The sequence below is a fragment of the Dasypus novemcinctus genome, chromosome 21 (assembly GCF_030445035.2).
Source record: "Dasypus novemcinctus isolate mDasNov1 chromosome 21, mDasNov1.1.hap2, whole genome shotgun sequence".
Lineage (NCBI taxonomy): Eukaryota > Metazoa > Chordata > Mammalia > Cingulata > Dasypodidae > Dasypus > Dasypus novemcinctus.
In genome coordinates, this window is record NC_080693.1 from 20,052,522 (window position 1) to 20,077,010 (window position 24,489).

At 44.9% G+C, this 24,489-nt stretch overlaps 1 protein-coding gene across 4 annotated transcripts in view; it reads right to left on the reverse strand.

Annotated features, from left to right (window-relative positions):
- Positions 1-24,489, reverse strand: part of ARHGAP44 (Rho GTPase activating protein 44) — a 205,449-nt gene that overhangs the window by 35,430 nt on the left and 145,530 nt on the right. For all 4 annotated transcript variants that reach the window (XM_058283454.2, XM_058283455.2, XM_071210312.1 and 1 more), the window contains exons 8-12: positions 11,274-11,342; positions 9,180-9,261; positions 7,941-8,068; positions 6,378-6,489; positions 5,937-6,018 (exon numbers count right to left, since the gene is read on the reverse strand). In XM_058283454.2, coding sequence (XP_058139437.1) covers positions 5,937-6,018; positions 6,378-6,489; positions 7,941-8,068; positions 9,180-9,261; positions 11,274-11,342 — 473 coding nt within the window. The remainder of the gene's footprint in view (positions 1-5,936; positions 6,019-6,377; positions 6,490-7,940; positions 8,069-9,179; positions 9,262-11,273; positions 11,343-24,489) is intronic.

The following is a 24,489-nucleotide window of genomic DNA, read 5'->3' on the forward strand; positions in this document are numbered from 1 at the left end:
TAAGAAAAGCACTGGATGAGCATGAAATCAGTGAGGCATCATGGGCAGTCACAGTAACTGGTCATGGAGCTATCTGAGCACAAGGAGTCAACCATCATTACCGACGGTTATCAATTCTGTTACTAACGTTTTTGGCTAATATTGCTCTCCACCCCCATGCCTTCCTGTGGTATTTTGTTTGTTTCTTTAGGCTGTACTGGGGATTGAACCCAGGACCATACATGGGAAGCAGGCACTCAACCACTGAGCTACAGCCACTCCCCTCTGTGGTATTTTAATAAAGTTTTCTCTGCACATGTCACATGTCCTGGGGGACTGTGTCCCAAGGTAGCAAATGAGGGCGGGGGACAGAGGTGCCCTTTGAAGGAGACAGGGCCACAGCCAGGGGTTGTCAGGGGGAAGATTCTGGGGCAGAGAACTCAACCCTGCCTTGACTCCACAGTGGCAGCCTGTTGTCCAGTTCAAAGGGCCTTACTGAATGCTTATTAAATTCCTCGGGGAGCGGGCGTAGCTCAGTGGTTGAGCCTTTGCTTTGTGTGCACGAGGTTCCAGGTTCAATCCTTGGTACCTCATACAAAAACAACATTCCTTGGCACCTGGCACGTAGTAGATGCTCAATAAATAATGCCTCTTGATTAAGCAAATTATGGACACTCAATACAGTCATGCCTCTCAAGACCTAACTCAGGAATGACAGTTTCCACCAGCCAAAGGATTCTCCAACTCTGTGAAAAAATTAGCTCTCTGGGTGTCTTTATTTACAAGCCCTCTTAGAATGGCAACACGAGGTCCTTACAGGACTACATTCTTATATGCTTTTCATGAAAAGCCACATCAAGACCTTCGTGGCTGGAAGACGTTCTGCTCCAAGAAGCTTGTCTGCAGAGAACTGGGCGGTGAGCGCCAGCAGGTGAAGCCCCAGCTCTGACCCGCCGACCTGGGGCTGGGGTGGGCGCCGGGCACAGAGAGACCTTGAGGAGGAGGCAGGCCCTGTACCAGCAAACCAGAGTGAACACTGAGCATTCCATTTGGAAACGGAACGGGAACGGGTCGCAGCTCTCACCTACGTGAGGGGCCAGACACGGGTCAGCGTCAGGAGGCCACAGAGGCTGGTGTGGCCGAGAGAAGCCTCTCAGGCTGTTCAGACACAGTCATATCCCAGCTCCACAGGCTGTCACCATGTGCTCATCATTTAGCCTCCATGAACCTCGCTTTTCTCATCTGTAAAATGGGGCTAGTAACTACACTTCCCTCGTAGAGTTGCTAAGAGCTCTCTATGTGTATACTCGGCGGTGTCCGGTTCATTAAAAGCTCTCAGTACATGCCAGCCTCCCGAATAAAAATATAAATAAATGAAGAGTCAGCTGCCACCGTCACCGCCACGTGTATCACCGTGGCTATTACCGCCCTCACCAGCGCCACGAGCTGCAGCACCTACAAGTCCCACTTCCTTTCCCGCCCCTCGGGCCTTTCTAGGGTGGAAGGGTCGATGCTATTGAGACCTTCACTTCATAAAAATCAGTACTTATGCAATGTGGACCACGGTCCATGGGCTGCAGTGGTGTTCCAGAATGTACTCACCGGGTGCAGTGGATGTGCCACAATGATGCAAGAGGGTGTTGATGTGGGAGGGGTGGTGTGGGTGGAGTGGGGGACCTCATATTTTTTTAATGTAACGTTTAAAAGAAAATAAAGAAGAAAAAAAAAACCAGTACTTATGCATGGCGCATCTACTGTGCGCCAGGCTGGACCAACAGGTCCGTGGCGAGAGTTGTGATGCATCGCTACATATTCCTATGTATCAGCCTGGCCAGGCTCTGTGCCCGGTGTTTACTCGCGCGCTGACCTCGGTGCTGCTGGGAAGGTGTGTGTAGAGGAGGCGAGCACCTGCAATCAGTTGGCTGTAGGAAAAGGGGACCGCCCTCAGCCAAGTGGGTGGCTCTCATCCTATCAGCTGAAGGCCGTAAGATTAAACCCTGAGGTTTTCGGAAACAGGAGAAAGTCTGTCTCAGGACTGTAATGTCAAATGCTGCCTGACTGTCCAGCCTGTTGGGCTGCCCGACAACCTTCAGACTTGCCAGCTCCCACGGCTGCATCCGCCGAGTGTGTAAAATGCTCCTCTTCATATGTGTGTACATGTGGGTGTGCATATGTGCATGAGTGGAGGGATGTGCACACACACACATCTCCATTCCGTTGGCTCTGTCTCTCTGGAGAACCCTGACTGAGGCAGGGGGTGGTCAATCCATGCAGAGAATCGTAACGGGGCGAGGCAGATCTGACTTGCTGCTCGGCGTGGGGCTGTCGGGGAAGGCTGCTCAGAGGAAGTTCATCCACGGTGGAGCCTGAGTCCCCAGAAGGGGCCACCGGGCAAACGTCTTGGGGACAGTGGCCATCAGGGGACAGAGCCGGCGCCGAGGCTTCAGGACGTCCGTTCTCAGGGAGGCTTCCTAAGAGCAGAGCCTCCGTTTTCCCGGCATACTCTTTAGGCATCGCTCGGCTTCTGGGCGATTCTGGACCTCTAGGCCGCACAGAGCTAGCATAGAAGCAAAGAAATCATCTGCCTTGCAGAGACGAGTGCTCTGAGTTCCAGGCCATCTCGTACCGCCCCGGCAATCCCGAGCTCGCCTGGCTCCGTTTCTGGCCCCTGGATATCCCACCCCTGTCTATCCTGTGACATCTGCCTGAAGGACAATCCACCGGGGAGGGCAGCGTTGCCTTCTGGGGAGGCTCAGCTTCAGCGAAGGCCAGTGGTTACCAGCCTGATGGGCTTGGAAGCTTTGGAAAAAAGAGGCCAGGCCAAGTAAAGCAGTATCGCGGGGCGGGGAGGGGGGCAGCCCAGACACTGCTATCTTTTAAGAGCTTCCCAGGAGGCTCTCGTGCACCCAGGAGGCTGGAAACCAGGATTAGTTCCGTCAGTGTGTCCTTAACAGCAGGCACCCGGGACTCCTGGGAGCCTTCAGGCACTATGAGCATATACTCTGGTGGCAGAAATAAGGTCTCAGTTTTCTTTGGTTCAAAGACACGAGAGGATCCAGACCATTCCTAATTCCTAACGGAGACACATCCATGCAAACGAGCTGGGAGCCGAGCGCCTCGCCCATGGGGCTTGCCGTGCTGGGCTGCCCCCAACCGGCTCCCCTTCTCTGGTCATCAAGACCACTTAAATGAACAGCATCTACCAAAGGAGATATTCTCATGTGACTTCAGTCCTAAGACCAAAGACTTGTTCTAGAGAGGCATAAAGTGCCACGTTTGAGCTGAGAAGGGGGAGCTGATGCTGAATGCATGTGAATGTTTAGAAAGGTCAATCGTAAATACGCGGAAACAGTGGTGATGACAGCACGCTGTAATGAATATAACTAACAAGCACGCTGTAATGAATATAACTAACACTGCTGATTCGGAAATGTGACTGTGGCCGAAAGGGGCAGGCTAGGGAGGTTAACGTTAACTGAAAGACAGCTATAGGGTAATCTAGGGGATAACAGAGTGATTTGGGTGGTAGATGAGGACTGCAGTTAATAATACAAATACAAGAATGTGCCTCTATTCAAAAAAAAATGTGCTGCACTTAGGAGCACAGGCTCTGCAATGTACACCCCTGGATTCAAATCCTGGTTCTGCCATTTATTAGCTGGGTGACATAGGGCAAGTGACTTAACCTGTTCTATGACTCAAACTCATCCATAAAATGGGGAAAAGAGCCAACCCACTTCATAGTTTTGCTGGGAGAATTAAATGAGCCACAAATATATAATAAACTTAGGACAAGGTCCAAGCTTCTAAGGACAAGGTCCAAGCCTCTAATAAATACTCAATAAATGCTACCAGCAATAATAATCATAATAATTATTATTTTTTAGGAGGTACGAGGGATTGAACCCAGGACCTTGTACATGGGAAGCAGGCACTCAACCACTTGAGCTACATCTGCTCCCCAATAATTATTATTAATATTGAACCCAACACTCACTCTTCACAGTGAGATATAAGAACACCATATGTTCCACTAGCCATTTAAAATGCACACTCTCTATTCTACTGTGGAGAAGAGAAGTGGCACAACTCGCGTGGCGCTCGCTTGCTTCAGCTCTACGCACACGCGCTGGCTTTGCTTCCTGGTTGGCCGGCTTCTTTCCCGGGCCCCATTCTTAAGGACGTAGATGAACCAGCATCAGAGATGTACTCCAGTCTCCTTTCTGACAGAAGCTGGCGGCTCGGCACCTCTAAATCCCAGGACTGGGAATCACCTGAAGTCACCTCCCCAGGCGGCGGCTGAGGCGGCAGCTCGTTCCAGCCATGCTCTCACAGGACGTTCTTCTCTTCATCTCCTGTGGCTGAATGACCTCTGTCCTCACCTCCCACCTGCCCTCCCTCCGTGCCAACTCCTCGCGCTATCTGTTCCCTCATGTCCATTTACTCAGGAAAAACGGATTCCTCCAAGCCAGGGCCATTCCTTAAGATAGCTCTCACCCAGCGCCAAAGGGCATGGACCCCGGCCTTACCACCTACAGAACCGAGGACAGGGGCCAGGAGCCAGGAAGGGAGCCTCCCCCGGGCGCCCCCTCCCCGCAGGCTGTGGTACTGCCGGCCGCCCCCTCCTCCGTCCTGCTGACCCAGCACTAGCGCCCCCGCCCAGGCGCCCCCGGCTCTCGCCCTCTCCCCCAGGCTCGTCTCCACAGCCCACTCGACACGCTTGTATGTTATTTATTAGCTAGCTGTCCTGAAAACATTTTTAAACACTACAGATAAGGGTAAAGAACCCAACGACGACTCCCATGTCCGACGTCTGACAGAAACCCGTGTGGGCCCTTCCAGACCTTTCTTACACACTGAGGGCAACTCAGAAAAGTATACAGTATTGTTTTGAGTGTGTGGAGTGTTTTTTCTTTTTACAAAAACAGGATATCCTCTGTGTCCTAGTGAACTTTTTATTTCACTCAGCAACAAGCCTTCAAATCTCTTCAGGCTAGCAGAGATAGCTCTGTCTACTTCTTTTTTAAAGGAGGTACCAGGGATTGAACTTGGGACCTCGAGGCATGCAAAGCAGGTGCTCAACCACGGAGCAACACCTGTACCCGTCTACTCTTTATCTGCTGAGCAGCGCAGACAAAGCATAGTTTATTTAACCCTGCTCTCCCCGCTCCCAATGAAGCTTTATCTAGTAACTTCCAGGCTTTTGCTATTCCAAATAATGTTGCGTGGGACATCCTTGAATTCATGTACAAGCATTTCCATGGATAGATACCAAGAAATGGAGTTGCTGGATCATAGATTACATGCTTTCATAATTCCAAACATTCATAATTATGTTTTACGAAGTCACTGTGAACACTGAATTAGCAAACACTGAACAAGTGCCCCTAGGGGACATATAGGAATAGGTTCCTGTGAGTCTCTGGTCATGCCATTTTCATTAACTGATCACAGAAGGCCCCTTCTTTGATGTATATTGTTGATTTGCTAATATTGAGCCACGGTCAAGAGCACTAGAACTCATGCCTGAACAAAGCTGGTCAAGCACGTGTATTTTCTCCGTAAGGAACATCACAAGCCTTCTTGCACTTAGGAACACTAGACAACACTTTAGCGCTATGCCAGGGGGCCATTTTAAATGAAATCAGCAACAACAAAAAAAGTGCAAAAAGCATGACATTAAATACAATGCAATAAAGGACACTAGTTTATAATACTTGGGTCGAAACAAGAAGGCAGAGTGTTGCCTTGTTCAACTTCTGCTGGCCACTCAAAATTTCTGCTGCTCTGCGCATGTCTGCAAATGACCGTGTACACTCCCAGAGTATTGATTTTGGGGGTGACACGTCATTGTCAACAGGCAAATTCATGAATAAGGAATCTACCCGTTGTGAGCATCAACTGTACTTCCAAATAAACTCCAACCCATGTGACGCTCCAAAACGTGGTGTACTCACTTGGAAGCCTGAATCCACTCGTCATACAGCTCGAAGGTCAAGAGGGGTTCTGGCAACTCTCGGAGGTAAGACTTCAGAGCTCCTGCGCGTGGATACAATACTGGCTGTGAGCAGTTCTGACGGGGCAGACACACACTCCCACCGGCCAGCAGCACGTGGCTTACACCTGGGGACGAGCTCCCTGTCCACATGTCAAGCTCAAAAGGCAGGTTCCCACGTGCAGGATCCTGGGACGACCATCACATTGGCAAATCCCCCCGTGCATTTCTCACCATCCTCTTGGCACCATCACGAGGCCTGGAACTGGGCCCCAAGTGGACACCTCCGAAGCACGTTGGGAAGCCACTGGCTCAAGTGTGCCTAACAGGTAGTCACACACCCTCTTCCCCGTGCGCCTCTAAGGCACCCGCGGTGCCACGCGAAGCGGCCGTGAGCACGCACCTGCGATGGCATGGGGGTCGGCCGAATACTCCTGCACGTCCACCACACAGCAGTCCAGGGCAGCTTTCAGCTTCTTCAGCTTGGAGGCAGAGGGAGCCACTCGGAAGAGTCCCTGCCACAGGACAGAAGGGTCAGCGGACAAACCCTGCAACTCAAAGGCCCAAAAGCGAAACAAACCAAAGTTTAACTACTCCACGTCTCCAAAAACTCCTAGATGCTTCTTTGCCCACTGCCATTACTCAATCCTGAGTAATTCTCTCTGTCTCCTCCATCAGACAGAAGTAGCTGGAGTGCAGGTGCTGGGCTGGACCCACTGTTGTGTCCCCTATGCTGAGGGCAGGCAAGGCACATCACCCGACACGGTCAGGGTTTGTTGGAGAGAGGAACCAAGAGCTTCTTGATTTTGTATATTTAAGACATATTTCAGAGAAGAATCTGAAGTCCAGAAAGCTGGACCTGAAAAGATCTACAGGGGTGTGTGTGTGTGTGTGTGTGTGTGTGTGTGTGTGTGTGTGTGTGTGTGTTGGGAGGGGCCAGGGTTATACATTTCAAACCAAATAAATAAATTCAGGAAAAGGCAGAGTGAGGAAGAATATCTAACAGCTAGAAAAGGACTTGAAATACAAAAGGCAGTGAACACATATTTGAATATTCACTGACCTCCTCTTCAAGGGCACTTAACAGTTTGCCCCAACTATATGGGGCAGATAAGACTTACAAACTATTTTGGATTAAACAGGTTTACTTAATAGATGCTGGATTCATCTTTCCAATAAGTTTGTAAGCCCCCATCTCACAATCTTTCAAATTTTGCTCAGTAATGGATGCACAGCATGCCCTAAATAAATACTGATTGATCAGCTCAAGGAAGATAAAGATTCCAAAATAATCTATATAAGAAACAAAAGTGTACAGTTGTACTTTTTTCTTTTCTTTTGTTTTTCTGTGAGGTACGAGGACGGGGGATTGAACCCTGGACCTCCTATGTGGGAAGCTGGCGCTCAGCCGCTGAGCCACATCAGCTCCCGCCCAAAGATGAAATCTGTCACCCAGGAAATGACTACACAGCAATAAATACAAACTGCCCATTTACTGAAGACCTTTGTCACAAGGTGCTTCTTAAGAATTACTCCCTAATGTCTTTATCAACCACATTTTCAAGATCTCTGTAAAAGACTTATGATCAAAAATGTTAAGAGCTCTATTTTTTAAAATTAGGAAACTTAGGCAAAAGAATAAAAATAAAGAAGAGGCAGCATTCCTAAGTCATGATAAGTATGTTTAAAAAAACGGGTGGCTAGAAGGTGACAACAGGCTCTTTGGGGACAGATGACATCCCAGCAGTTTCGCGCAATCTTCCCCCTGTCTCTGAAAAAGTGAAGGCTTGGGCGGGGGGGAACGACAGGACAGGGTGTGTCCCGGGTGAGAGGGAGCTGGGCCGTATCTTAACCTGCCTGGATTTGGGGGGGTCAGGATGGGGGATGACCCAGGAGAGACACAATCATGGAGGCCTGTCTCGGGGCCGAGGAGACGTGCTCAGGGCTGGGCTAGGCTGGGACCTACCTCCTCCTGCATCCCGCACTCCAGCAGCATCGTCACGCACGCCTCGATGGGGAAGGCGATCTCCCGGCCACTGATGGTGAGATGCTCTTCCAGGGGCTTCCCGAAGGAAGGCTTTTCCACCCACGCCTCTGATGGGAGGAGCGAGACTGTCAGCAGCCGCAGCCGGAGATCCTCCCTTCCTCTTGCCAGCCAGACCGCCCCGAGACGACCTCGGAAATGGAGGCTCCGGGTCTGCATTTTTCCTCACTTCCTTTTTATTTATTTATTTATTAGGGGGAGGCACCAGGGGTCGAACCTGGGACCAAGTGCGTGGGAGGCAGGCACTCAACTGCTGAGCTACACCCGCTCCCTTCCATGTTGGCATTTAAAAAAAAATACTATTGTTTTTCTTTTTGAAGATACATAGATCACAAAAAATGTTACACTAAAAAACATAAGAGGTTCCCACATATCCCACCCGCACCTCCCCTCCTCCCACATCAACAACTTCTTTCATCATCATGGCACATTCATTGCATTTGGTGAATACACTTTGGAACACTGCTGACCACATAGATTATAGTTTACATTATAGTTTACACTCTCCCCCAGTACATTCAGAGGGTTATGGCAGGATACCAGCATCTGTCCCTGCAATATCATTTAGGACAACTCCGAATCCCAAAAATGCCCCCACATCACATCTCTTCTTCCCTCTCCCTGCCCTCAGCAGCTACTGAGGCCACTTTCTCCACATCAGTGCTATGGTTTCTTCCATTACTAGTCACAATAGTTCTATAATAGAAGATCAGTAAGTCCACTCTAATCCATATTTTATTCCTCCATGTGGACCCTGGGGTGGTGATGTCCACTCCACCTCTATATTGAGAGGCATTTTTTGATGATGACAGGGAGGGGAGAGCAGGTCGCAGGGCCAGCCAGCTGCGCCCAAGGCTGCGGGGCTTAACGTCACATGGGCGCACCCACACATGTGCACACGCCTTTGTGCGCAGGTCCCCACGTGCACACGCCCCATGTGCACACGTTGTGCGCAGGTCCCCGAAGAGAGGGACGGCTCGTGGGAGCGGGCGTTGCTTCTCGGGGCCTGACTCAAGCCGCCAGCGGATCAAGGTCTAGAGACTCGCCTGAGCATGACCCTTTTGGGCTGAGCAGGGCGGTGAAGAGAACGAGGGGCGTCCTTCCCAGCTGGGAGGGCGAGCAGCCCCGGCCCGCCCGCGCCCAGGGAAGCCCTGCACTTACCCTGCTGAGCTTTTATCTGAGGCAGCACCGCCTGCAAGAGCGCCAAGGCCTTCCTGTGGTATTCGGCTTGCACTTCTATGAGCTGGGAAAACACGAGCACGAGCGCAGACGTTACCCTCTGCCAGAGGGAGCCGCGCTGCACTGGGGGAGAGAAGCCCGAGTCCCCTTAAAGCGGTGGGCGTGGTTCCACGGTAGCATCTCCAGCAAGGGCGTCACCGTGAGTATAAATTTGGGGGCCCCCGGGACATGAAGTCATCAGGGGACCATCTGGGGCCAGAGCCTGGCTTAGGGGGCTTGTCCCGGCTGGCACCTCACCTTACCATCCCACCCATCCTCAAAGCCAAAGGTGAGATGGAGGTGTGGCATCAGAGAACAGATAGGAAGGCGGTGGAACACCACTGGCCTACAAGGTATAGTTCAATACCATAAGCCTGCGTACAGCTTGGCTTCTGCCGAGTTAGTTTAACTGATCAGAAAACTTTGGGCTTGATCCGTCATTCTCTTCAAGTACCTTGGGAGCTGAAACTCGCCCAAAGAACAAACTCCTTGAAGGCGCTCTACTTTGATCACCCCATTTATAGATGCTGGTGAGAGCAGATAGAAAGAGGTCCAGTGATCATTGATTTTCTGGCCAGCCCCCCTACTCCAAAGTGGGCAGGAATGGAATAAGGGAGGGAAATCAATCTATTTGAACGCTTGGTATGGAGGGAAGAAACTATTATCTCCAATCAGGACCAGAGTAAAGCTAATATGGAAATATTTTACCAATCAGAATTTTTATGTCAATGATACACAAGTGAGAGTCTAATAAAGCAGAGAAGGTCAAAGATTTCACTAGTTTTCAAACCATAAAATTAAATATTACCTGCATAAATGAAACCAGTGGAATACATCTGAAAAAATACTATTTTAGAATAAACTTTCCAAGTTGAAAGTAATGCATATCAGCATTTTTTTTTTTTCCAGGTAGAAGGCATTCATCCAAACCTCTGGACCACCAGGGGAAATTTTGGAAGACTTCTAATAGCCCATAGCTATTCTTGCATACTTATCAAAGCATTCTAAACTTTTCAGGATCTCTCCCGGTTTTCCTCCTTTACCCTCTCTCCTTAGCATTCCATGGCTCCCCTGATCATAAAGAAGGACTTCTATGTTTCTGTATTTCTATTCCCAATTTTTAAAGCAGGTGAGTTTAACTGATTCTTATTTTGTATTCTTCCTTTTGAACAGTAAACCCTAAGTTAAACCATGGACTATAGTTAATAGGACAATTATAACAACGTGCTTTCAGCAGTTGTAACAAATGTACCACCTCGATGCAAGGTGTTAGAATAATAGGGTGGTTTACGGGAATCCTTTATTTTATGCATGATTGTTCTGTAAATGCACAACTTCCCTAATAAAAAAATTTTTTTTAAGTTTCTTTTTAATTGCACAGCATTTACCCTGGTAACAACCAGAGTCCTATTAGTTGGACCAGAATTTCCAATTGTGGGTGACTGACCCTGTTTCTCAACTAAGTCTGCTGCCAATGATGAGGCAAGCAAATGGGCCGCATCCTTTACCTACTTTTCACCATCTTCGGCAAAAAGCTAAATTGAAACCAAGTATGTGCATTAGCAGGGAAGATTATCTTCTTAATCTTCATCTCCAATTCCTTGATAAGACCAGGTTTTCTCACCCCCAGCACTGTGGACACTTGGGGCTAGAAAACTGTGGGGAGTCTGTCTTGTGTTTAGCAGCATCCCTCGCTTTCACCAGTAGAGGTCAACTGCACCTTCCTAGCCTGACAACCAAAAAGGTCTCCAGATATTTCCAACTGTCCCCTGGGCAAGGGGGCAAAATCCGCTCCCGGTGAGAACCACTGCCATAGATGAGGGAGTTGCAATGATCCTCAGGAATGGGGTTTTAGGAGAAATCCATACAAGGAGAAATAGAAGGCAGGACACATTTCACAGGCAGAACAGTCAACATCCCACCCCTTTCCGTCTGTGCTCAACCAAGGGGCTCTCAGTGCCGTCCTTGTCTTCCCTTCCTGGCTGCACCATGACTCTTGCAAACAAACGTGAGTAGCCTCACTTTCAGAACCCTTACCATTTGAAAGTAGTTTGCATAGTCGATTTCTTTGGCCACAAAACTGTACATGTCAGCTGAGAGCTGGTCCTGTGGGAGGCAAAAAACACACAAGCAAGATAAAATAAAACAAGAAGGGGCTAATCTAGACACACATTTGACGTATTCACTACAAATCTCTCCTGTGGGCATTTATTTCTGAACGTTCCAGCTACAATTCTAGAGAACAAGTGTAAAAGGAACACCTATGCCAGTAGTTTCCCCAGGAATTTTAACACATGGCCACATCCAGAGCTGGGAAAGCTGGTGTGGGGGAGTCATGGGCAAATGATTTCCATATGTCTCTACAGTGCATGCCACTGTTCCAAAGCAATGTCCAAGTATAAAATGTGTTGCTGTTCTCCTCTCCCTATATTGTTTTTTCCTCTTTGATCATCGCACTACTTCAGTCTCCTTCATTTTCATTATGGAGTGGCTGAACACAGGCATATGGAAATGCACCAATTTGAGGGAGGAGTGGAAAAGGCAGGTAGGCAGAGAAAGGATTGCTGACTCAAAACTTGGTGAACTCTGGACTCATCCAACGTCATACACAAATCTAGTAGTGCTAAAAGTCCTTTGAAATTCAGCTCGTTATGGGATCATGTGGCAATGGCTTCACGCTGAGTCTGGAATGTCTTCTCAGAAGAGAACATTTTTGGTTCTACAGAAACACCTGTCATCATATAATAATGCATTTTTTAGCAGGATGTAGACCCCTTTACTAACTGTACTTCTGAGCATGTCACTTTTCTGAACTTGTGAGATCAACTACCCAAAGGGATGCAGAGGGTAAGGTAGTCTCAAAGGTTTCCCTCTGCTGCGTGCTTCTAGGCAGGAGATGCTTAGAAGAGATGCTCAGCTGAGGAAAGAAAAGCCTGCATGCTCAGGCTGAACTGCACAAGAAAGTAGATCTAAATGCTTATGATGGTTCATTTCATGCATCAACTTGGCCAGGTAATGGTGTCTGATTGTTTGGTCAAGCAAAACTGGCCTAATTGTTAATGTGAAGGTATTTTAAAGAGGTATTCATGGCTTAGCATCTACAGCCAGCTGACAGCATCTACAATCAACAAAAGGAGACTGCCATCAACAATGAGTAGAGTCTCCTCATCCAATGAGTTGGAGGCCTTAAAGGGAGTGGCTGAGGATTTCCGCAGTTGGAAGGAATTTATCTGCACATCAGCCGCTTTCTCCTGGGGAATTCATCACCTTCAACAGAGTTCCCAACTTGGGGCTTCTCCTGGGGAATTAAATGTCACCTTCATTGGGTTTCCAACTTGTGGCCTGCCCTATAGAGTTCAGACTTGCCAATTCCCATGGTCGTACTCTGATAATAAACTTCTTAATATTTACATGGGTGTGTGAGCATGTGTCCTATCAGCTCTATTTCTCTGAATAACACTGACTAATACACCCCTGAATGAATTAAAGTGGGCAACTTCACAGTTTGGGAAGAGGCTGTTTGATGAAACAGCAAGCATTCTCCAGCCAACCCATAACCCTCAGCCCCTCCAGCTGCCAATTAAGCTCATCCTCGTTGCACAAGCACTGGGCTGCCTCGGGGCAATGTGTTCCTTTTCCAGCATCCTCGACAAATGTGAGATTGCTGGAAACTTTGTTAGAGAGCAACAGACTCGAGTCACACAGTTAAAGTAGAAAGTCTGTTCTGTGTGGAGCTTTATTAAGCACAGATTAGAAAATGCTACACTTGGTCCAGTTTCAGAGAATGAAGAAAAAGAATAACAAATTAACATTCGTTGCAAACAGTCGAAATGCCAGGCATGACGTTACACAGAATTCTCATCTAACTCTTCCACTTTCAGAGGAGTAGGTGCCAGGAGCTCAAGGAGCTTTTCTGTCTTGCCCGTTGTTGTTTCTAAAGTGCTTAGCATAACAGAAGCCTAATAAGGATTTGCTGAATGGACCAATGCGGAAACTGTGCCTCAGAGCTGGTGACTTCCATGAAGAATCAAATGGGCCCTACAACCATCTCAGCTCCTTTTCATACCCAAAGATTCCACAGGTGAAGGTATTTATAAAGCTGTCAAGTCTAACAAAGTTAAAGAGAAAGTGGCTCTGCCTGGTAGCACCCTTGCCTGCTATTCCTCTGGAGGCTTTATTTAGAGGACTTCCTTCTCCAGCCTGGCAGCGGGGAGGGAGGCTTTTCCAGTTAGGGATGATAAAAATAGCGCAGAATGACAAAAATGGCCCAGCAGACAAAGAAAGGAAGGGAATCCCTCAAGGGCCACTTGCCACATCAACTACACCTTCAACACCGCAGCATGCGAACGGCTCTATGAGATGATGTTAGAAAAATCAGACTGCCTGTATGTGACCTCAGGAAGATGTAAGGAATTTTAAAGGTACAATTAGATTGCTGCTATGTTATTAGGTTAACTATATGGATTCCAAGTGATCAACACTGCAAATAAAAAGAGTGAATTATCAAAATCATGCACTGATTTTCTTTATAGGGAGAAACAACAATTTCATCAACAATCACCAATTTAATGTGCTTCTTTTAAAGGAGGCACTGGGGATTGAACCTGGGGTCCCGTACTTGGGAAGTAAGCGCTCATCCACTGAACTGTATCTGCTCCCCTAACAGGTTTTTAAAAATCTTCATTTGTTTTCTGATTTTCTAACTTATCTATTTTTTCAACTAATTTAACTAACTAATCTACTAATTAGAAAGATACAAAGTAAATAATCAAATTCACCACACAGAGGTAACTGCCATAGATGCTTTGATGTTTGGTCATTCCATCCCTATTCTAATCAGTCATATATGTTTTTGTTTGACTGCTTAACTTATTAAAAACGGGACCAGACTGCTCCTTTAGAGCTCATTCACCCTCTGGATGTTTTCTAATGATGAGATGATAGTATATTACATAGACGGACAGCTGTCTCTATTTGTTGGAAACTGTGTTTCCAAGTTTTCACTACTATAAATAACAGCTGAACAAATACCTGTTTATATAGATTTGCACCTATCTCTTAGTTACTTCTCTAGGATAAATTCTGCAGTTAAAAGTTAATCCAGATTATAAAATTACCTATAGTTAAACATCAAATATTAGAAAGATATTTTTCTAATAATATTATTAAAAAGATAATTAATTGAGGCACTTGGGCTTTTGATAAGTATTGCCAAAAAAATCTATCAGAAAGATCAGCATTTGTACTGTAAGCAATCCATAAGTGTTTTGCTTGAAAAGCCATTCTGTTTAATCACTATCAAATTTATAGGGAGTATTTAAATAACATGTTCTTAGATTGCCAATTTCTTGTTAACAAGGAGTTCCCATTTTCCTATGGGAGTCTTCATCTATTTCTTATTTGGAAGATTTTTAAGAGTTCTTTAGATTGATGAGACAATTGGCTTGATCAAATACTGTTAATACGGTCTCCCAGTTTGTCATTTGATTTTCTTTATGGCTTTTAGTTTTTTTGGCATGGTATATATATATTTTTTAATGGCTTTTTCATGTCATTGTATCTATTAAGCTTTTCTCTTTATGATTTCCTCCTTTGGTAATATGCTTAGAAAGGACTTCCCAACTAACAATATAAATATCTCTATATATTTTCTGTTAAAAAACATAACATTTACATTTTTAATGAATTTGGCATTTATGTGGGTACTTATATCTGATGTGGAATTTTTTTTTTCCAAAGACCTAACCAAATGTTGCAGATCATTCAGGAACAAAGCAGAAAGTCCCCATGGACTGGAATTGTCACTTTTACCAGATGAAACTTCTTATATTTTCTTTAGTCTGGGATGTGTCTTTTTGTTTTGTTTTTTTTCAATTGATCTGTTTATTCTTCAAACAGTACCTAACTTGTAATCATTTAACTCTATAAAAAGTTTTAAGAGACAATAGTTCAAAACTCTAATAATTCTCCACATTAACTTAAGGACGCTTTCATCATCCCTTCAGAACTCCCTTACATACACACGTACACATGCACACACATATAAAACCACAGTTCTAACAAATTAATTTTGGGAAATTCAAATTTTTACTGTTGATGCTTCCCATCTAGGAACACATTGCATGTTTCAATTTTATAGTCTTCTTTGATTTACTGATATATTTAAAACTTATCCTATATTTCACAATTTTAAGGTAAGATTTTAAATATTTCTAATGTTAAAAAAAAAGTCCCAAGATAATTATAAACATTGAAATAATTTTTCCTGGTACAAAGGAAACCCCCTGATTTTCAGATTCACAGACTTGAGATGGAGATTTTAGATGTGGGCCAATTTTGTATAGTGTTAGTTCTGATCTTTACTAAGAGGGATTCTGCAACTGCATTTAAAAAAGAAAAAAAAAAGTTCCTCCTCTCATTCAGTTCCCTTCCACTTTATCTCACCTTGATCTATTGTTTCCCAAAGCTCATATTTTCTTGAATTTTATTTGGGGCACCAAGATATATTATCTACAATTTACTGTTACTGTGAGTAAATATCTTTCAAAACTATACTAATTCCTGAACACTCTATTATTGTTTTCTAACTTGGGAGAATAATCTCCTCAGCAGATTTTTTTTTTTTTTTTTTTACCTTAATGAGAATCTCTTTCTTGCCCCTTACCACCTACTTTGGAGAATCCTCTTAGAACCTAAGTTCTGTTTAAGTTTTCTGACTCAGCAGCCAGTGGTTGGGAGGAAGCTGCTGCGGTAGAGGATGGCTGTAGCCAGCTTCGCTTCTGCACGATTATTCTTCTGGTTTGGGGGAAAGCATTGGGCCAGAGAGCACCTTTAGGTTTTTAATGTGTCTTAGCCTCCATTTTGGGAGAATGATGTGGCCGTGCCCAGCTTCCTCAGTGGTACCACTGCCTCACACACCAGGAAAGACCCCAGGAGCGTGTCACAAAACCCACATCTGTGGAGGCTCTGCTACCACATGGCTTCCTCATGGGTATGGCTGTGCTTGTCCTTAGATCTTGGGGCACAGATTTTTCTGGAAGAAGGGCTCTCAAGTCATGTGTGTTTCTCAACTATTCCAAAGCCTTCCCAATTAGGGGGTAGTAATGAGTTCTGCCAGGGTCTCACTTACTTCCTTACCAAGACATTACACTCACTACCTGTGAAACAAGAGGAAACGTGGGCCAAGATGCCATAATGTCTTTTGGTCTGACTTGATGGCACTATAAGGAGAGGCCTGGGTATAGCCCTTTCACCTACCCTAGAGGTCTGATGTAGATATTTCTCTAATTTTTGGTCATTTAAGTCAGACTACGAGGGGGACAAGGAGGATTAAACCTCCATGTTCCAGCTGCCACCTTTCCTGGATTAAAGTTTGATTTTCAAAGGGCAAAAATTATTGGAGAAGAGTGAGATGGAAGAGACATATTTAAAAAGGAAAGAGGCTAAGTGGAAAAGACAGCAGTGTGGCAAGAACAAGGATGAGAATGCGAGTGAGGATAGGTGAAGAGGCAGCACCACAGCGGGGTAAGCAGGAGAGGTGAAGGCAGAAACCACGACCTTCCAGGGCAAACCCACGACTGGAGCCGATCTCCCTTCACTTGGAATGGAAGCAAAACAAAGCTGACACTGCAGTACCAGGTGGATTCACATTCTAGTTGGTATCTTCTCTATTGTTCCATCACTGTTCTCAGGTCCCTTTGTCTTTCTCTTCTCTTATTGAACAATTACCAACTACTTATATCTCATTGGATGTACTGGGTCTGAGGTTTGTATAGAGGGTCTGTGGAAAAGAGGTGAAAACCATTTAAGAGATGATTTTAAGAAGGGGGTCGTGTCCCATGCTGGGGGGAAGGTAATGCATTTACATGCTGAGTTTGGCTTAGAGAGTGGCCACATTTGAGCAACACGGAGGCTCTCAGGAGGTAAATCTCAGGCACCCTGCAGCTCTAGGCCTAGTTGGAATTTCAAGCACACAGGCTCGTAAGCATAGTCATCAGTATCAAGGGCCCATCATTGGACCATCTTTCTTCACTGGTCTTTGCCCTTGCACTTGGGGGACTGTTGCTGTTCCATTGGGGAGTGTGAAAGCCAGGATGGCAACTCAGCACTCCCTCAGTTGTCATGCATACCTCTACCTACTATGACAATACCCAACAAACATCCGAACATCTCTATATACCCTCTATGCATGCCCTGGAGAACTTCCTCCCACCCATGCATCCCTCATCAATGGCACCCCTCACCAGTGCTCCTCCCCTGCCATGGTTGATCCCCTCTGTAATCCAAAACTTCTTAAAAAATGAAGCCTAGTATACTGCCAAATTCAATTAATAAGAAAACGAAATAGTAATGATAGGTTTAAAGATTAGAAATAGAAAAATTTAGAAAAACTAAAGTAAAAAATAAATTGGGGTATTGAAAAATGAAAAATATCATAAAACTTTGTTTTTGACGTTTTCCCTTTCATCGCTGTAATAGGTGTTGCCCTGCATGTACAGTGGCAAGCCAATCTCTTCCATTCCTTCCTCAGTGTCTACATCCTTTTTTTTTTCTTTTAATTTTTAATTTTGTCTTCAAAAAAGTTTTAGATCACAGTAAAGTCACCCATACAATATAGGGACTCCTATATACCCAACATCAAACCCTTTTCCCCCTTCCCCCAGCAACGATCTTTTTACATGTGGATGGTATATTTGCTACAGCTGATGTACAGATATTGAAGCATAGCTATTTACCTTGATTCCATTATGGTTTACATTTTAGACTATACACTTTTATAAATTTTTGGTGAAATTTAACATTGCCTATATCCATCATTGCACGATATTGTGGAACACTTCCATTGCCCCCCAGTTATCCCCACTTCCATCTATTCTATTTCTCTATCTCCATCTCCCCTCAGGGCCCACAGTGACACCCAAGCTTCACTGCTTGAAGGACAAGATTTATAGATACTTGCAAAAATGCTGAGGGCTTGACCACTAGTCTGTCTTCCCCCATTGGAAGCCACCCATGCTCTCAAGAGACACCCTCCACTCTGTTTGAGAATATCGGGCCTCCCCAGGATGGAAGTACAACACCTTCCCGCTGATTGTATGGGTCTCCACCCACTGATATAACACACTATGACAAGATAGGCACTCACACACTCTCTAGAAGCCTGCCCCAGGTATACCCTGTGCCAGATGCCACCCCATCAAACACCTTAGACAAGTAACTCTTCCTTATTATATTTTCTAAAGGGTTTTCTCAACACTATAGTTTCAATATAGGACAATCTCCTGCGTTGATGTGCTCCCCCCAAACTCTCCCCCCAATTCCATGGACCATCTGACCTATCTACCCAACCCTAGCCCCCCTCAAGCCTGCAAAGCCCCACCCTGGCGCCGAGGGATGACTAGCAATCACCAGCTAGTGATGCAACTAGAAAAAGACCTTGAATAAAAGGGGGAAATGGTAAAGACAAATGAGTTTATATGGCTAAGAGACGTCAGTCAGGAGGTCATCAGAGGGATTGCGTTTACACATCTCAGCAGGATCCCAGAGACAGCCAAAGTAGATACAACCCCAGGTACTGGTGCTCCTGAGGGCTATGGACACACCTAGGTCCTCTGGTCATGGCAGATGGCTTTGAAGTTCAATGTTTGTCAGTGGGCTCTACTTTGGAATTTGTGCTCCTGAGTGTGACAGAGTTGGACTCAGATGTGATCTCTCTACACATGCCTCTTCTGTCACTTTCACTGAACCTGTGGTTGGCACTGGGGTTGGTGTATGCTCAGGGGACTTGAATCTCTAGACTGTCCATGTGCCAGCTGGGCCCTGAGCCCCAGCAGAGTTGCAGCACCTACACTCTGGTTCATTGGACTTACCCAGGGAAGCTGACAGGGAGGTAAGGATGATCAACCACCACACCAGGGAACCAAGAGAGTCTACAACCGCAAGAATCCCATCTGTCAGCCAGGTGGGATGTAAGCCCCCTCTCAATTTAGAGGTGGAGTGGACATCAACCACCCCAGGGTCCATAGGATACAGCAATAAAGTATGGATTAGAGTGGATTTACTGGTATTCTACTATAGAACTATTATGACTCTAGCAATGGCAGAAATTTTATTATTGATGTGGAGACAGTAGCCACAGGAGTTGCTGAGGGCAGGGAGAGGAAGAAGAGGTGTGATATGGGGGCACTTTCAGGACTTAGAGTTGTCCTGAATGATATCGTAGGGACAGATGTAGGACATCATATATCCTGCCATAACCCACTGAACGGACTGGGGGAGAGTGTAAACTATAATGTAAACTATCATCCATACGGTGCAGCAGTGCTCCAAAATGTATTCACCAAATGCAATGAATGTGCCGCAGTGATGAAAGAGGTTGATGTGTGGGGGGGGAGAAGTGAGATATATGGGGACCTCTTATATTTTTTAATGTTACAGTTTATGTGACGTATGTATCTTTAAAAAAAAGACAATAAAAAATGTTTACTAAAAAAAAAAAAAGAAGGGGGCAGAGAAGGCAACCATTCAAGGCATGTTCTTCACACTCTCTTGCTTCCAACTCTCAACTCTTTCTCTCTTAAGGGCAGGCAGGCTCTACGGGCCAGGCAGGCTGGGGGTAGGGGTTGTTTTCAGGGGTGACAATGAGGCTGTATGATCTACTGGGATCTCTGGAAGAAAAGAGACAGCAGGTACCAATTGCAGAAAATGAGTCTTGTCTATTTTTGAAATATGGAAGAAAGACATGGATTTGATGGGCTCTGGAGGATCCCAGGCAGAGAATGCTACCCTACCCACGTGTCTGAGGTCACAGCAAGTGTCAGTATGTGGAACCCACCTCAGCCCGGTTTTCTGGTGGGCTGAAGCCTTCCTAGCCCCAGAGATCAGGGCAGCTCTACCTGGCCTTAGCTATGCTTAAACATAGAGCAACCATACCACCACTTGGATCACCTTCAGCCCACAAGGAGATTTCTATCTGCTGGTTTGTCACACTTTAGGAGATCCTAAAGTCTTGTCTTGACTGCTGAGGAAATACAAAACCTTGAGGGGATAAAGGAAAACCCACATAAGGAAACCTAGAAATTAAAGAGAAGAAAACCAAAGTGGAGATTTAGAACAGTTGGCAACTGATGAAGTAGAAATAAAGGAAGGGTCAGAAAAGAACTAACAAAAAAAAAACAAATGGTGAGCACTCCCAAGGGGATCATCAGATCAGCACACTCTTAAGAGTATCAAGAGCATAATGTGTGGTTTTATTAACTAGATGTTATGATCCTAAAGTTTATATTATAGAGTAGATGTCACAGACTAGTCAAGATAACTATGAAAAAGAATGGGGGTTACCTTACTACATATTACATTTACTATAAAGTCATTATAATGGAAATTGTACACTATTGGCCCTGGAGTAGTCAAAGAAGTAAGTGGAATACAGAGAACAAGAAATAAAAACCTGGGAAGTGGATCTGGCTCAACTGATAGAGCGCCCGCCTACCACATGGGAGGTCCAGGGTTCAAACCCAGGGCCTCCTGACCTGTGTGGTGAGCCAGCCCCCATGCAGTGCTGATATGCACAAGGAGTGTTGTGCTACGCAGGGGTGTCCCCCTTGTAGGGGGACAAGAAGTGTGCCCCTCAAGGAGAGCTGCCCCATGCAAAAAAAGTGCAGCCTGCCCAGGAGTGGCCATGCACACATGGAGAGCTAACGCATCAAGATGATGCAACAAAAAAAGACACAGATTCCTGATGTCACAGACAAGAATACAAGCAGACACAGAAGGACACACAGCAAATGGACACAGAGAGCAGACAACTGTGGCAGGGGGGCGGGGGGAGGGGAAAGGGGAGAGAAATAAATAAAAAATAAATCTTAAAAAAAAAGAGAAAAACCTGAGGAATTAAATGATAGGATTTCATTTTGGGGGAGGTGGCTTGTTTAATACATGGTGACAGAATAAGAATTGTCTACCTGGAAACACAAACACATGCGTGCACGCAAATAAACCTCTATCTTACACCATGTACCCAAACAAACTTCAGGTGTATTAAAATATATACAATTACTAAGAAAATGAAATAATGACAGTTTTTAAAACGGTAAAGAGAATACAAAAAATTAAAAAGAATTTGAAATAATAGTTTAAAAAAATTTTTAAATTTGGCATTATGTCTTTCATCATTGTAAAATCTGTTGTCTTTTATGTAGGGTGACATTTTCTTCCATTTATTCCCCCAGTGCCTTTTTTTTCCTTTCATTTTATCTTCAAAGAAGCTTTAGGTTACAGAAAAGTGAGGTGATATAGGGAACTCCCATATACCCAACATCCTCTCCCTTTTCCCTATTAATAACATTTTATATGTAGATGGCACATTTGTTACAATTGGTGTACAAATACTGAAGCACTGCTACTAACCATGGTCAGTGATTTATAAAATGCCCCATGTCCCATCTATTCTATTCCTCTCCCCCTCTCCCCTCAGGACACGGTAAGCAACCACCAAGCTTCAGTCCTTGAGTGCCACGTTCTCTAACAGGACAGCAAAAAGGGACAGGAGCAGTGGCTAGTGAAGAAGGATGGACCATTGATAGGCCCTTGATATTGATGACTGTACTTATGAAGCTTTTCTTTTGAAATTGAAACTTATCCTAGTATTATAGGGTACCTAAGAGTAACCTCCTGAGAGGCTCCTTGTTGCTCAAATGTGGCCTCTCTCTAAGCAAAACTCTGCATATAAATGCATTACCTTCCCCCTGGTATGGGACATGACTCCCAGGGATGAACCTCCCTGGCACTGAGGGATTACTGCCAAGCACCATCTAGCAGTGCAACTGGAAAAAGACCTTGACCAAAAGGGGGGAAAGGGTAAAGACAAATTAGTTAATATGGCTAAGAGACTTCAAAGTGAGTTGGGAGGTTATCCCAGAGGTTACACTTATGCACGCCTCAGCAGGATCCCATTGACTGCCACAGTATTTATTGCCTCAAATAGCAGGACTTCTGAGGGCCGTGGAGATATCTAGTCAGGGCTGACAGCTCAGAATTTTGGTGGCCTGCCACTGAGCCCTACTTTGGAATTTATGCTTCCCAGTGTGATGGAGGTGGACTCAGTCGTGGTTTCCCTACACATGGCTTTTTTGCCCCTTCTTTTTGAACCCATAGTTATTACTAGAGCTGATAGGTTTACGTCCAAGAGACTTAAATCTCTGGGCTTTCCATGTGCTAGGCAGGCCCTGAATCTCAACAGAGTTGCAACATCTACTCTCCAGTTCATTGGACTCACCCAAGAGAACTAACAAGGAAATGATGATGGACAATGACCATCCCAAGGAATAGAGAGCATCTGCAACTGCAAGCAAGATAGTCCCATCCATCTGCCCCATGGGATCTAAGCCCCCTCTTAATTAGAGGCAGAGTGGGCATCACTGTCCCAGAATCCTCAGGATTGGGGAATGAACAATGGACTAGAGTAGACTTACTATTATTCTACTACAGAATTATTGTTATTCTAGCAATGGAGGAACTTTCATCATTGATGTGGAGGCAGTGGCCATCAGAGGTTCTGTGGGAAGGGAAAGGGAAAAACAGGTATAATATGGGGGCATTTTCAGGATACTGGAATTGTCCTGAATGACATTGCGATGACAGATAAAGGCCATTATATATTTTGTCATAACTTACAGAATTGTGCAAAAGAGATTTTAAACTATTATGTAAACTATAATCCACATTTAGTGGCAATGCTCCAGTATGTGTTCATCAATTGTAACAAATGTATCACACTAATGAAGGATGTTGTTAGAGTATAGGAGGGGTAGGGAGTGGGACATATGGGAATCTCCTACATTTTTTATGTAACATTTGTGTAATCTAAGTATCTTTAAAAAAACTTTTTAAATAAAATAAAATAAAATCTATATATGATAGAAAAATATATATACAATAGAAAAAAAACATTAAAAGGAAATTAAAGGAGAAAAAAATTGTTTTAACCTTGGGGTGGAATACATTGCTGGGGGAAATACAATTACGATTTCCTTTTAGAGAAGTTAACTGTCAATATCTATTAAAATAAAAAATATATACATAGCCTTTCACTTCAAATATCACTTTTGGGACTCTATCCTGTAGGAAAAAAAAAACAATTACCATTGTAGAAAGATATACATATACGGGTGCTTAATATATTATTTTGGTGATGGCAAAATTTAAAAAAAAAAAACAGGGAAGCAGAATATGGCCCAACAGATAGGGCATCCGCCTACCACATGGGAGGTCCAAGGTTCAAACCCAGGGCCTCCTGACCCATGTGATGAGCTGGCCCATGCACAGTGCTGATGCGCGCAAGGAGTGCTGTGCCACGCAGGGGTGTCCCCGTGTAGGAGAGGCCCATGCGCATGGAATGCGCCCCGTAAGGAGAGCCGCCCAGCGCAGAAAAAGTGCAGCCTGCCCAGGAATGGTGCCGCACACACGGGAGAGCTGACGCAGCAAGATGATGCAACAAAAAGAGACCCAGATTCTGGGTGCCACTGACAAGAATACAGGCAGACACAGAGGAGTACGCTGTGAACAGACACAGAGAGCAGACCGCTGGGGGGCAGGGGATGGGGGTAGGGAAGGGGTAATAAATAAAAATAAGTAAATAAATCTTTAAAAATAACAAACCAACAAATACTAGTTTGAATGTCCATCAAAAGGAAACCAGCTAAATAAGCATGGTGTGTGTGTGTTGTGTGTGTGTATATATATTCCTAGTATGGAATATTATATACCTTTTTAAAAAAACTAAATCAGATCTATAGCTACTAAATTGGACAGATTGTCCAGGATATACTGTTCACTGAAAAAAAAAGCAAGTGACAGATTAATATAAATGATAAAATAAAATTGTTTTATAAGAAAAAAACAAGAAACTAGAAAAATGCTATATACAACTGTGTTTGTGTATGATTATAAAGGAAGGGGTGGAAGGCTGCATAACATTCTCTAACACTTCCTGATGCTTATAGCTTTTATAGTCATCTGGCATGTAACAGGGTGGATTTTTCACAATAAAGACTTTAATAAATATTGGTTGGGATTGGGGTCACTTTCTTTGGAAAGGAGGCAAGAAGGGGGGGGAGTTATTTATGTTTCTCTTGCTATCTTTTTGTGTGTTTTTTTTCCATAGGCTATGGAGAAAAATGTGTTACTCTTGCAATCTTTGAAGAGGGATTTAATATATTTTTGTTATAACAGCAAACGTAAGAAGCTATATGAG